Source organism: Rhipicephalus microplus, chromosome 1 (genome assembly GCF_043290135.1).
Source record: "Rhipicephalus microplus isolate Deutch F79 chromosome 1, USDA_Rmic, whole genome shotgun sequence".
Taxonomy (NCBI): Eukaryota; Metazoa; Arthropoda; class Arachnida; order Ixodida; family Ixodidae; genus Rhipicephalus; species Rhipicephalus microplus.
In genome coordinates, this window is record NC_134700.1 from 261,804,088 (window position 1) to 261,816,124 (window position 12,037).

Here is a 12,037-nt window from a genome sequence, read left to right on the forward strand (position 1 = left end):
AGAACTAACACAAGAGTCCTCGTCTCTTGTGTTAGTAGTCGGAAGTTTTCGCGCTGAGAAGTTTACTAGTGCATGTAAAATTGGCTACGCCACGTGAAATTGAACACTTGACGTCACTTTGCACCACGTGACAGCGCTCGCCGAATAGCTGCGCAAGGAAAAGTTATGCGCAACTCTGCTACCTAAAGGTAGCACATGCAGTAACCCTAGAAGGCGATACTTTGCCTCAATGGAAATGCACAGGGGTGCGGAAATCATATGTCGAAATTTTATTCAAATCTTCATATTATGGTTTAAATACTTGAATATAGCTTATGACATAGTTAATTCTTTCCTTTGAAAAGGAAAAGGCTGCGCAATCACCTTTTTTCGGTCGTTGCGCTTAGCTTATATTTCGGTGTTAGCATGGCTGTAAAGTATACAGCCCTCGAAATTGTAAATTCACCGGCCTTCTTTTTTTTTTTTTCAAATTCTGTTCTATGCTGAAGGCTCTAAAATCCTCGCAAAATCTTTGCACAATACAACAATATGCACAGTAGCGTGCCGCAGCCGATCACCGCAAAAAAGTTGCTAGCTTTCTTTCTCCGGTTTCTGGCAGTGCTTGCTCTACGATGATCAATGAATGCAACTTCATAACAACGGGGAGGTGACTAGTGCGCCACCGCCATCGAGCTCAAAAAATAAACAGAAGACACTTTTCTTTTTCTCGTCATATATACTATAGAGCCGCGCCCCACGACGCCGAGATATGTTATAAAGCCGAGGCAAGCGGAGCTTTTTCATTAGTGTCTGCAAAGTGGGGCTACAGTGTACTAGAAGAGTACACTATAGCCCCCTCTTCTAGTACACTGTAGCGGGGCTGCAGGGGCGTAGCCAATAATAGTCAATAAGTAACCAAGCCCCCACCCCCCCGCCGTATAAAGAATAAATTCTGGCTGCGCCCCTGGGGGGCTGCATGTTATTATGTTTTTGTTTTGTTCACGACGGACATGAGTTCTCCAAAAATACCTTGTGTGAACGCATGAGTTGGAGTTACAGAGCTTGACTAGAAAGAAAACACAAGAGCGATTTTTTTACGACGCCTAAGCATTAATATGAACGTTTGATGGCCGCCCCCAGTTGAGGCGCAGTGTTGCGTCTTTGTGAATAGGTCAATTCTAGAACAAATGGTTCAATGCGTTGATGCGAGTACATGCCTGGATTTGAATATGATAGAGCTCCCACTGCTAATTTCTGCTCTCTTATGGTCAGCAATAAAAACACTGCCAACATCACTTACACGCGTTAATGAGAACAAACAGTAATGCCAATGAAAGCATACGACGTGTGATTATTATTATTACTAAAATAATTGTAAATTCGAAGAAACAAAAGTGGACGAAAAGATGACTTGCCGCTAGCAGGTGCCGAACCTGCGACCTTGAAATAACACTCCCGATGCTTTACCAACTGAGCTATGGCGGCGGCCACCCTCCCCTCCACTTCATGGGACATACATGTGCATTTAAGCGCGGGGGCGTCAGGGAGCGCTACCAGTAGCCATGACGGCTACACTTACTGACTTCATCGCTTCATTTTCGTTTTTGCAACTTCTGCGAAGCTCGTTTTTCTCCCGGACTCGACCACCGGCCAGGGAGGGAGGAGGAACAGCTACTGCGGTGAAACGTGGCCCAACTTACAGACCTCTTCCAAGAATTATGAACTCTCGCTCACTGGATTCCGTGCCGACCGGTTGTGCCCTCGCGATCTCCGACGTCAGCGTAGCTCTGACCTACTGGACTTGCCCTACGCCATCCCCTGACGCCGACAAGAGCTCTCGCAGGTGGTGCCCCGTCCTCGGACTCCTGTGACCGCGTTTCCATCTTTCCTATCTCTCCTATCCCCTCGATATGTCCTCGCTCGCTGGCTCAGCGCATCTTTCTTTCTCTCTCTCTCTCTCTCTACACCTTTATTCCTATCCTTTTGATCCCTCCTCACCCCCATCTCCTGTGAGCTGCTGTTGAGGTGTCGCACCCTGATGCAGACAGTTACGGGGCTCACTTTTCTCTTCTTTTCCCTCTCATAGAACCACTTCAGCAGTAGGCGCCGTCGACATACTGCGGCGCTTGAAGCGACATCGCGCCGAGTGGGCTCCGCTCAACCCAAAGCTCACCGCTGCCCCCTATAATCACGTGATAACTGGCACAGCAGCTGCAAAGCTGCCTTCGAGCACAGTTTAACACTATATGCTATACCTTTCAGAATGTACAGTAACTCCGAGGCAGCTTTACAGCTGCTGCGCCAGTTGGCACGTGATTATAGGGGGCAGCGGTGAGCTTTGGGTTGAGCGGAGCCCACTCGGCCCGACGTCACTGCAAGCGCCACAGCATGTCGACGACGCCTACCGCTGTTGAATGTCTCAACTGAGTTGCGCGAAAAAAAAAAAGAAATTGAAGTACAAAAGCAACGCGCACACACACACACACACACACACACACACACACACACACACACACACACACACACACACACACACATATATATATATATATATATATATATATATATATATATATATATATATATATATATATATATATATGTATGTATGTATATCTGATGGAGGCGGAAATGTTGTAGGCCCGTGTACTCAGATTTGGGTGCACGTTAAAGAACCCCAGGTGGTCGAAATTTCCAGAGCCCTTCACTGCGGGGTCTCTCATAATCATGTGGTGGTGGTTTGGGGACGTTAAACCACACAAATCAATCAATGTCTGTTTTCTTGAACAAAGTTTCAGTTGTTAGTGTGCGCTGTGTCCAGGTGTCCCCCTTTTCTACTACATTTTTTTTTTTTGCGCAACTCAGTTCAGATGAATTACCATCTCGCCCAGCAGTCCGTGCTTCTCGTGTTTAAGGTTTCTAGTGTAGAATACATGCGCACGTTCATGACAGATATCCTTCGACTGCATGAGAGAAACGGGTCCCGGTCCTCTTACCCGTACAGTGTACTCCACGTGAATGAGGCAGCAATTGGTGATGGAGGGTGACACTGCGGGAATCTTTAGCAGCTGGGCGTCCCAGTTGGCCGAGCGGCCTGGTTGCAGGGCCACACCGGTGACTGTGGTGAACTTGCAATGGCGTGAGCGCGACTTTCCGCCGGCCAGGAAAGTCTGCGTCTGGTGCAACGTTGCGTGTGGAACCACCGTGCGGCCCGACAGGTTCTCGAAGTCGGCCGTGATGGCGATAGATTCACCTGCGCAGTGTGCATCGAGTGAGCGACCACGCCCCTACGAAACGAAGCTGCACGGAGTTGCACTTCAACTATAAAGATATAGCGCACGACTAGAAATTGTAATGTCTGTTACATTGCATGACCTTCTGGTGAAGGTTTCGAAAGATTCCTTGCTTTGGTTTAACTGCGATGCCATGGAATTCAAGGCATTGAAGTCAGTTCAAAAGCACAGGTGCCTTCAAGGTTAGTGAGAACAAACAGACGTTCAAGCCAAGCAATGAAGCGGGGACGTTATTTGAGGTAGCTACGATATGAATGTGAAGAAACTAATGATAACAATTGTTGCAGTTTAACGTCCCAAAATCACGATATGATAATTACGGACGCCGTAGCAGAGGGCTCGGAAAATCTCGACCACCCGGGGTTCTTTAACGTGCCCCTAAATGTGGCCGCCTTTTCGCTCCCATCGTAAATGTGGGCTTCACGGCCGGGACTTGATCCCGCGAACAAATGGGGGTGGACGAAAAGATAACTTGCCGCCGGCACGGAGAGAACCTCCAACTTTCCTAGAACGCGTCCGACGCTCTACCGTTGAACTAGAGCAGCGGTTGCCCTCTCGTCCACTTCATCGGGTATGTGTGTGTATTTAAACGTGGGAGCGTTGGCGCCGCTCGTACAGCGATTCGCGAGGTTTCTTTTGGGGGCCAGCATGCCGCATCATTGTACTGGCGAACAGCAACGCGACAGCGTTACAAACACCTGGAAATCACCGGCAGCATCGTGTGTCAAAGTTACGCTACCTCACCTGTCAAGAAAGAATTTGTTACTGCTTACCTGGGCAGTATCCTTTGCGATCTGTCCTGGCATACAGTGAGATGGGCCCTGAAGTACAGCACCAGCAGCATAGTGTCTTCTCCACACTGCTTTCCACTGCAGTCTAAAAAAAAAAAAAAACGTGAGAATTCTCATGCATACATACATACACACACACATACATACATACATACATACATACATACATACATACATACATACATACATACATACATACATACATACATACATACATACATACATACATACACACACACACACACACACACACACACACACACACACACATACATACATACATACATACATACATACATACATACATACATACATGAAATTTTCTCTCCGACATGCACGCGCACACACGCTTGGAAGAAGGTCGTACCAGATATTCATTGCGGTTGATGTCGATGGGACTGATGACTGTGAAGGCTTTCTTGGTCTTGTGGTTAAAGGACCATGGCTTCTCCACCTCCGCCTTGAGCCAGTAGCGGATGCTGCCGTACTTGCCTTCGAACGAGGTGGTCACACCGCTGCGCAAATACGAGGACGCGACATTGCAGCCACTCAAAACTCAATCCTACTGCAGTTTGTGGCATTCGGAGGGAAGTACCGTCGTATCATGATAGAGGGCTCCGCTTCATCGGTGCATGGCGCATTTATGTGCAGTGATAACTACGTCACAAATTAATTTTGCTACGGAGTCTTGGGTTGCGCGTCTCGGATGTGGTACTGAACGTAGGATTTCGCGCTTACCAAGAGTAACATTGTTCTGCCTGGTTTCGATTTCGAAAGTGTAAGACGTACCCAAAGGTATATTGGGACAATTAAAGAAAACTTATTAGCTATAATCCGCTGCAATTTGTCAAACTATAGTAATGGTCATCTCGTCGAGTAATCTTGAATATGCAACAAAATTGCGCAGTTTTTCACGGGCAGTTTTGAATATCTTTTTCCTTTAACATTCTAACACCAAGGCACTGTTTCACAAGTAAAACTGCAACAAAGTATTCGCCCTTATTAGTGTAGCTAGGATTTCATTTGCACAAAGATAGTGAACAGGTACTTAAATTAGAAAATGATTAGTACAGAGCATTTTTAGTCATTAGTTTTTTTTACTGTGATATAAAATTGAATCTTTTCTCCAGTGTTTAAAATTTTCAACTATGAATTGGTGTTAAAGTTCACACACTTACATTAGCATGCTGAGCAATCAAAGCCAGCGTAGTTTGTATGATACATTAAAAAGCACAATAAAAAAGATTTATATGGTATACACGCTGTAATATCCAGAATTCAAATCGTTACTGCATGATGCAGTTAGTACATCAGTGATCATTTAGAACAAGTGGAGTTAATCACGTCGTAAATTTCTACTCACGTTGATGGGAGAAGGAAAGTGAAGTTGAATTCGTGGTGGCCCTCGTTAAGTACGTCCCTGCCTTCTCCCGACTCTGCCAAGAAAAGAGAAACACACGTATCAATCAATCAATCAATCAATCAATCAATCAATTATTGGGCATTAAAATTGTAGCAACATTTGTGGGTTTACAGATACAGAAGGAGGTGAGAAAGTCAACAGACTGTACAAAGGACTTTCCATAAGGAAGGAGTAACAAAAGTTTGTTTTTTATTTTTATTTACAAATACTGCTGTCTCACAGTTCGAGACATTGCAGGATTGCATTTAACGCAGCTAAATATGTACACAAACTAAATGCACTGTAACAAAGAGGACGGAAACGAAAAAGGACAGGCCACTCGCAAAGAAGAAATGCGTTATTATCTGTTTTTATAACGGCATTTTCTACGTTACTATTTTTCTTAGACGAAATCAAGCAACCAGATGCAAAAATCAACACCCAAGCGCTACGTGCAGACAGTTAACCATCGAAGCTGCGACGTGCAGCCCCGGTGCTTATCACGAGCCGACATCTGTGTTCACTTGCAACCTTTCAATTCTCTGTCACCGTATTTAATAGACGCGTGCTTCAAAGTTCGCATTTGGTGTTGTTGGCTTAAAGGATATTACGTCGTGTGGTCTCTATACTGTGAACGTGAAGTGACAATATTAAGAGCACCTAAAGGATAGTTATGTTTGGGGCAAGCGAAAGATGGCCAGTCGCTAGACGGCGCTGGACGAAAAGGGAAGACAATGAAAAGTGGCTGCGCAGACGAAGTACTGAGCCGTCCGCCTCTGCACGCGCCTTCGTTGCCAAATCCCGTGAGATTTTGTTCACCGCACCTGTGCTGGACAGTCACCCGCATGGCGGATCGTTCTCACGGTGAGCCAGACTAAGAAACAAGTGGTCCCTGTCGCGACACCACTCCCGACAGGATAATGTAACGGCGTGATGTCACAATACGTGTGGATAGACGGCAGCATCGTGTGTACTAACTCCAAACAGTCGACCGGCTGTTTAGCCAGGCTTGTTGTCGCACGAAAGTATTTTAACGCTGTACGTTGACGAAATGACCGAGTTCTTTTAACAGATTTTTTGGAGGATGAGGATAGCAAAGTATGCGAACGCAGAGGCGGAGACCCGTCTCTGAGGAAAGGAGAGTTGTTTGCTACATTGGTGAAGATCAAGAAGGGGTTCGTCCCACGAGGTGGTCTCCGATGAGACGGGAGGTATTTAATGGAGAGGAGAGGAGCTTTGTGCTCGAGTGCAAGATCGGGAAGCGTATAGACAGAGGTCGTGCTTGGCGCCGACTCTGATCCAGGGTTGATATTCCATCGAGAAGTTGGTGTCGATGTGTGCAGTATGCTAAGGGCTCGGCAAATAACGCCGACGTTAATACAGCCCAGTGCTTACTGTGCAGTCGGTTTAGTGGCCGCCCCGGCCTTTGATTGGAAATAAGTGTAAGTGTGTAAATAAACTGATGTTTGCCAAGAAGTGAACAACCGGGCCTGTCCAGTCCTTCAACGTGTCGTCGTGGCCATCTGAACCATCGGGATTACATCCATCATCCCAATATTAACTTAGTGATCCATGCTACTTACAGTATCATCCCCAGCAATAGATGCTGAGTAAACCTGAACAGAAAGTATATGTTGTATGGTCTTGTTCAAATCAACATCGTTCTCTTGAAAGCTGCTTTCTCCTGTCAACAGGGTTGTAGAGCGGTAAAGCCAACAAAACCTATAGGCGGCTATACTCGCAACGCAGATTTGCTTGTAGCGAGTTTTTAAAGTACAATATTTTTACTTCAACGTTGTTTTTTTTTTACTTTGAGTAAATTAGGCTGAATTTTTCAGCAGATGCGGTGTAAATGAACCCAAGCGGCGTCGTGGTGAAACGAAATGTCGGTGCATCCGCTGAGCCAATGACGGCGTTTCAATACGTGACAGTTCGCAAAATTTGAACGACACAGATCAGGTGCTGGTCTCCTGATTTAAATAAATGCGCAAACTTCGTTACAATCGACGCACACACGAGACTGCCGGTCCGAAAAACTGCACGCGCGCTATCACAAGCAACTCGTATAACTCGAAGCTGTCTTCTCCGCTTTAAGAGTATTTGTGAGGAGAAGCCTTGCTGATATTCTTCTTTCGATAGTACCGAATATTCGAAGTACGCGTGGTAACTGGCGTTGTTAGTGACAAATATAACATATAACCATTAATGATTACGTAGGCGTAAACACGTGAGCGATTCTGCGACCGGCACCCGACCGGTTCTATCACCAAGAGGTAAAAATTATTAAGAGATGTTCCCTGGCCATGCTGAGTGTGTAAAAGCTGCACTGTCACAAACTCTAAGCTCCAAGCTATTTGTTTAGAAGTCTTGACTCACGGCCTCTTTACTGGACGCCGATGGCAACGGCCAGGTGACGTTGTGGTGATGTGAAAAATGGTATACAACCAGTATAAGAAGGGAGTACACACCAACACCCTCCGCTTTCCTGTCTGTAATACGTCGCCTTTCTGGTTATAACAACGTATTCTCTGAACTATTTTCGTCGGCATAGGCGCCTGCTAAGTAAGGGTAACTGACAACCAGCCGTTTTCTTTAGTGCGACGCCACAAGTCAGTTTTTTTCTGTTTTAACCCTTCAGCCGCTCTGTGGGATTCCGCAGAACCGATTTGAAATACGCGCTTGTTCTGGACTCTGATTCTATAGCGTTGGCGACTATAAGGAAGTGCAGCATAACTTAACAAACTTACCGGCCCGCTCTGGCGTCTCTCATGAAGTCGTAGTGCGCTGTTCAATCGTGACTTCACTTTGGCGTCGAAGTTACAAGACGCGTACGTCAATCGGAACCGGAAAACTTCAGTGTAATCTTAAGCGAGACTTGAGCGGAACGGCCTAGCGTGACAGTATGTTGCTGCGACTAAACATTTCGAGACGCACTCACTCTCCGTTCGTATAATTATCGATCCGAATTCGGCTGCCGCGTTCCGATAAGGGCGGAATGAGGAACTAATGATAAACACTGGCGTCGCAAGATTACGAGGAAGGCTAAAGAAAACCGAGTGGTCGATATCGAAATTCAACAACACACATCGTGACTCTTTTGAGATCCCAGGCACGTATTAGAGATAACTCAATATCAAATAAATAAACCCGTTTGTTTATCTACCGTCACCCTAAGCACTTCGGCGCGAAAGAGTGCACAACTTGAGTCACGTATGCTGAGTTCCCCCCTATTTCACCTGGAGCTAACATTATTTCATCCTCTACTAAATGCAGCTGGCAGTGTGATACTTTCGGGAAAAAGTTCTGCATGTACTGCTTACGGAGAATACGGATGACTGCTCGTTAAGTTTCTCACTTACAACGAAGAATGTGGAAAACTAATGTACGATTGCGACAGTTCGAAACAGGGACCAGAGGCAAGATATGCAAGTATATTCAGTGCAAACCACAATTACAACGGCCTTTCCATGGTGTCAACATCAGTTCGAGGTTCGCTCTATTCCCCCCCGGGGCGTTTTAGCTGCGGCGCGCACACACGCGAACTAATTGCTCCGGTGAATCGCTGGGGTTTACGGTCATCGGAATCACCCACAACAGACTTGCGCTTAAACTCTAGAGAGAGAGAGAGAGAGAGAGAGAGAGAGAGGGCGGCGTAGTGTCCAGAGACCACGTTTCCAATTGACCGCGCCAGTGTGATCGCGCGAGCGCGGAAGTTTGCCCCGGGAAGCTACAGAGCCGAATGAAAAGACCGGAGTCGACCGAAACAATTAAAGAAGCTCAAGGGGAAGTCGGCAACAGACACGGCGGATGAGTCGTTGCGGTCCGAGGAGATAATGAGTGCACGAGCCCTCCAAACTAATCGACGCTATACACCGCGCGCCACCTGGGACCCGCTCATTAACGAGCCAGCGCCGAACGAGAAAATCTCGGAGACCGTTGGGCCCCGAAGTTCGTCGCGCGGCCGATCGAAAAGACAGTGGCGCGCGCGGACGCTCTTCTCGATTGCCTCGGTTCGATCGAAAATCGGCCGCGCGCGGCTTGAATGCGATTGCTTCCACGCTGCAAAAGGGAGCTTCGTACGTACGTATACTTGGTCGGCAAGCCGTCCCTTGTTTTCCTTTTTACCGGGGAAAATGGGAGCAACTCGGGGATAGCGGAAATAGCGCAGTGTCCGCCCCGATGGGTGCACGATCGATCTCGCTCGTTCGGCGCTGCGCTCTTCTCGTCATTACGGGGCGCGCCGCACGCCCCTGTGATTTCACGTGCCGCTATACTTTCCGTGGCGTGCTCCTTTTCCCGCCCCTCCCTCTTTGCTCTTTCGCCAAATGCGCCCATCCTTATGCGAGCGGGCTTCTCCTTATGCGCGTGCGCGAGGCTCACACGGACGCCCACCTTTACACTCGAGCGACCGCTTATCGTCGTTGCCAGGTTCCTTTTATGCTTTTGCGCCCGATCCTTCCGGTCATGTACCCGATCGAATGATCAGTCCTCACGCACGTGCCCTCCCTATACTCCCGAGCGTTCCTCAAAAAGGGCCGCACTTTCGCGTTGGCATGGAGGCGGCATCCCTTCTTCCCTTTTGCTTTTCAACCTCTCTCAGTTCTTTTTTCTTCTCTCTCTTCCGAGTCGAAATAACTAACGTGAAAGCACTGTCCCTCCTTAAATGGAGCCTAGATCAAAAGAAAAGGGCCTCAACAGCGAAAGGGAGACGCTGCGATGAGGAAGAGGCAAATACGGATTCGCTGCGACGACGGCATTGCGTACGACTGCAGTTCTTCTGTTTATTATTAGTATTTCTTCCCCTTTTCTCGTCGCTGGTTTCCGTAGAGGGATTCAGGCTAGTATAAGAACGCTAATATATATATATATATATATATATATATATATATATATATATATATATATATATATATATATATATATATATATATATATATATATATATATATATATATATATCGGGCATCAGAAAACAATAGCGCGGGGCAATGCGCGCGGGGGCCATATACATCGGCCGCACGATTGCGAAAGCGCCTGGATCTGTCTTTGGGAAGCCGATACAGAAACTATACAAAAGCGATGCGATAGAGACAGAGGGAAAAACGAAATCGACGAGGAACCTTGGCATTTGCGGTAAACAGGTTTTCTTTAGTTTCCTCATTTTTCTGCCTTCCATATACATGCAGTTTGGCTTTGACGGCAATTTGCTCGCTTCCGGGTTCGCCTGTCAGCCTCGTCTCTGCGTCGTCTCGTATACGCGTGCCATTTGCCGACTCGCGTTCCGCGATAGTCGTATCAAAATAATCGGGAAATCGAAAGCCGTCGCGGATTGCTCGGAGGCGTTTCGTACCGTGACAGAGCGGTTCGCAATTTATCAGTGAGGCAGGCGAACATGTCTACTCGAAAAAAAGATGAATTGGATTTCTTCGGCTGATTTGTTTTAAACCGACCGTGCCCGTTTTCTCGAATGAAAAGTCCATTTACTTTCAAATGTCTAAGCGATTGCATAAATAATGCGAGTATCGATGTACTCTTCGAAAAGTAAAAGAAAGAAAAAACAACCTTGCTGGTGACACTATAGGTCGCGGGTTCGATTCCAGTCACTGCGGTCACATTTCGATGGAGGCTAAGTGCTGGAGGCTCGCGTACTTTGCCATGTGAGAGCACATTAAAGAACACCATATGGTCAAAATTTCCGTAGCCCCCCACTACGGCGTCGCTCGTAATTCTATCGTTGTTGTTTTGGGACTTAAACCCCACACAACAAGTATTATTATTATTATTATTATTATTATTATTATTATTATTATTATTATTATTATTATTATTATTATTATTATTGTTGTTGTTGTTGTTGTTGTTGTTGTTGTTGATGTTTTTGTTGTTGTTGTTGTTGTTGTCGTCGTCTTGTAAAACATCTATTGTGTCATTTGCATAATCTGTCAGTACCATGCCATTATGTAAGGTTTATGAATTCGGTGATCTTGGTGTTCTTTTCGATAGCATGCCAAGTTTTTCTGCTCACACTAAACGTGCTGCCATGCGTGCGCCTTCGTTCTCTCGGCTGTTTACGGGTGTGTCCACTTTATTCATTCAGTACAATACAGTGCAAGTAAAAAGTTGATATAATACAGAAGGGGGTCCCAAAGTAAAAACTGTCAGGGGAACCTCCTGTGAATTCATGTATAAAAATATAGAACAAAGATTGGCAACTAAGAAAAAAACAGCGAGCGAATAAAACAAAATGAACGTAATGAAAATTGTTATTGAAACTTATGGTAGTTCAAAATATTTACATGTAAGTGATAAAACAGGAGATAGCTAATTGGAATAAATGACTACAACATAACATATACATATCACTAACTAATACAGTGTCACTTCAGAACCTATACACGTACACATAAATGCATATAACCGTATTTAAACTCACATGTATATATACACATACATATATATTCAGGTGTCGCATGTTGTTAGTAAGAACTGTTTTAGATGCCGCCGGAAACAATGTAATGAGGGGCTTGATTTAATAATTGATGGTAGTGAGTTCCAGAAAGAAATTGCAGAAA

The 12,037-nt window shown here is 45.9% G+C and overlaps 1 protein-coding gene across 2 annotated transcripts in view; it reads right to left on the reverse strand.

Moving 5' to 3' along the window:
* The window catches only part of LOC119164764 (arrestin domain-containing protein 3), a 114,414-nt gene that overhangs the window by 9,650 nt on the left and 92,727 nt on the right, over nt 1-12,037 (reverse strand). For both annotated transcript variants that reach the window (XM_075894106.1, XM_075894108.1), the window contains exons 2-5: nt 5,427-5,499; nt 4,431-4,578; nt 4,046-4,148; nt 2,976-3,232 (exon numbers count right to left, since the gene is read on the reverse strand). In XM_075894106.1, coding sequence (XP_075750221.1) covers nt 2,976-3,232; nt 4,046-4,148; nt 4,431-4,578; nt 5,427-5,499 — 581 coding nt within the window. The remainder of the gene's footprint in view (nt 1-2,975; nt 3,233-4,045; nt 4,149-4,430; nt 4,579-5,426; nt 5,500-12,037) is intronic.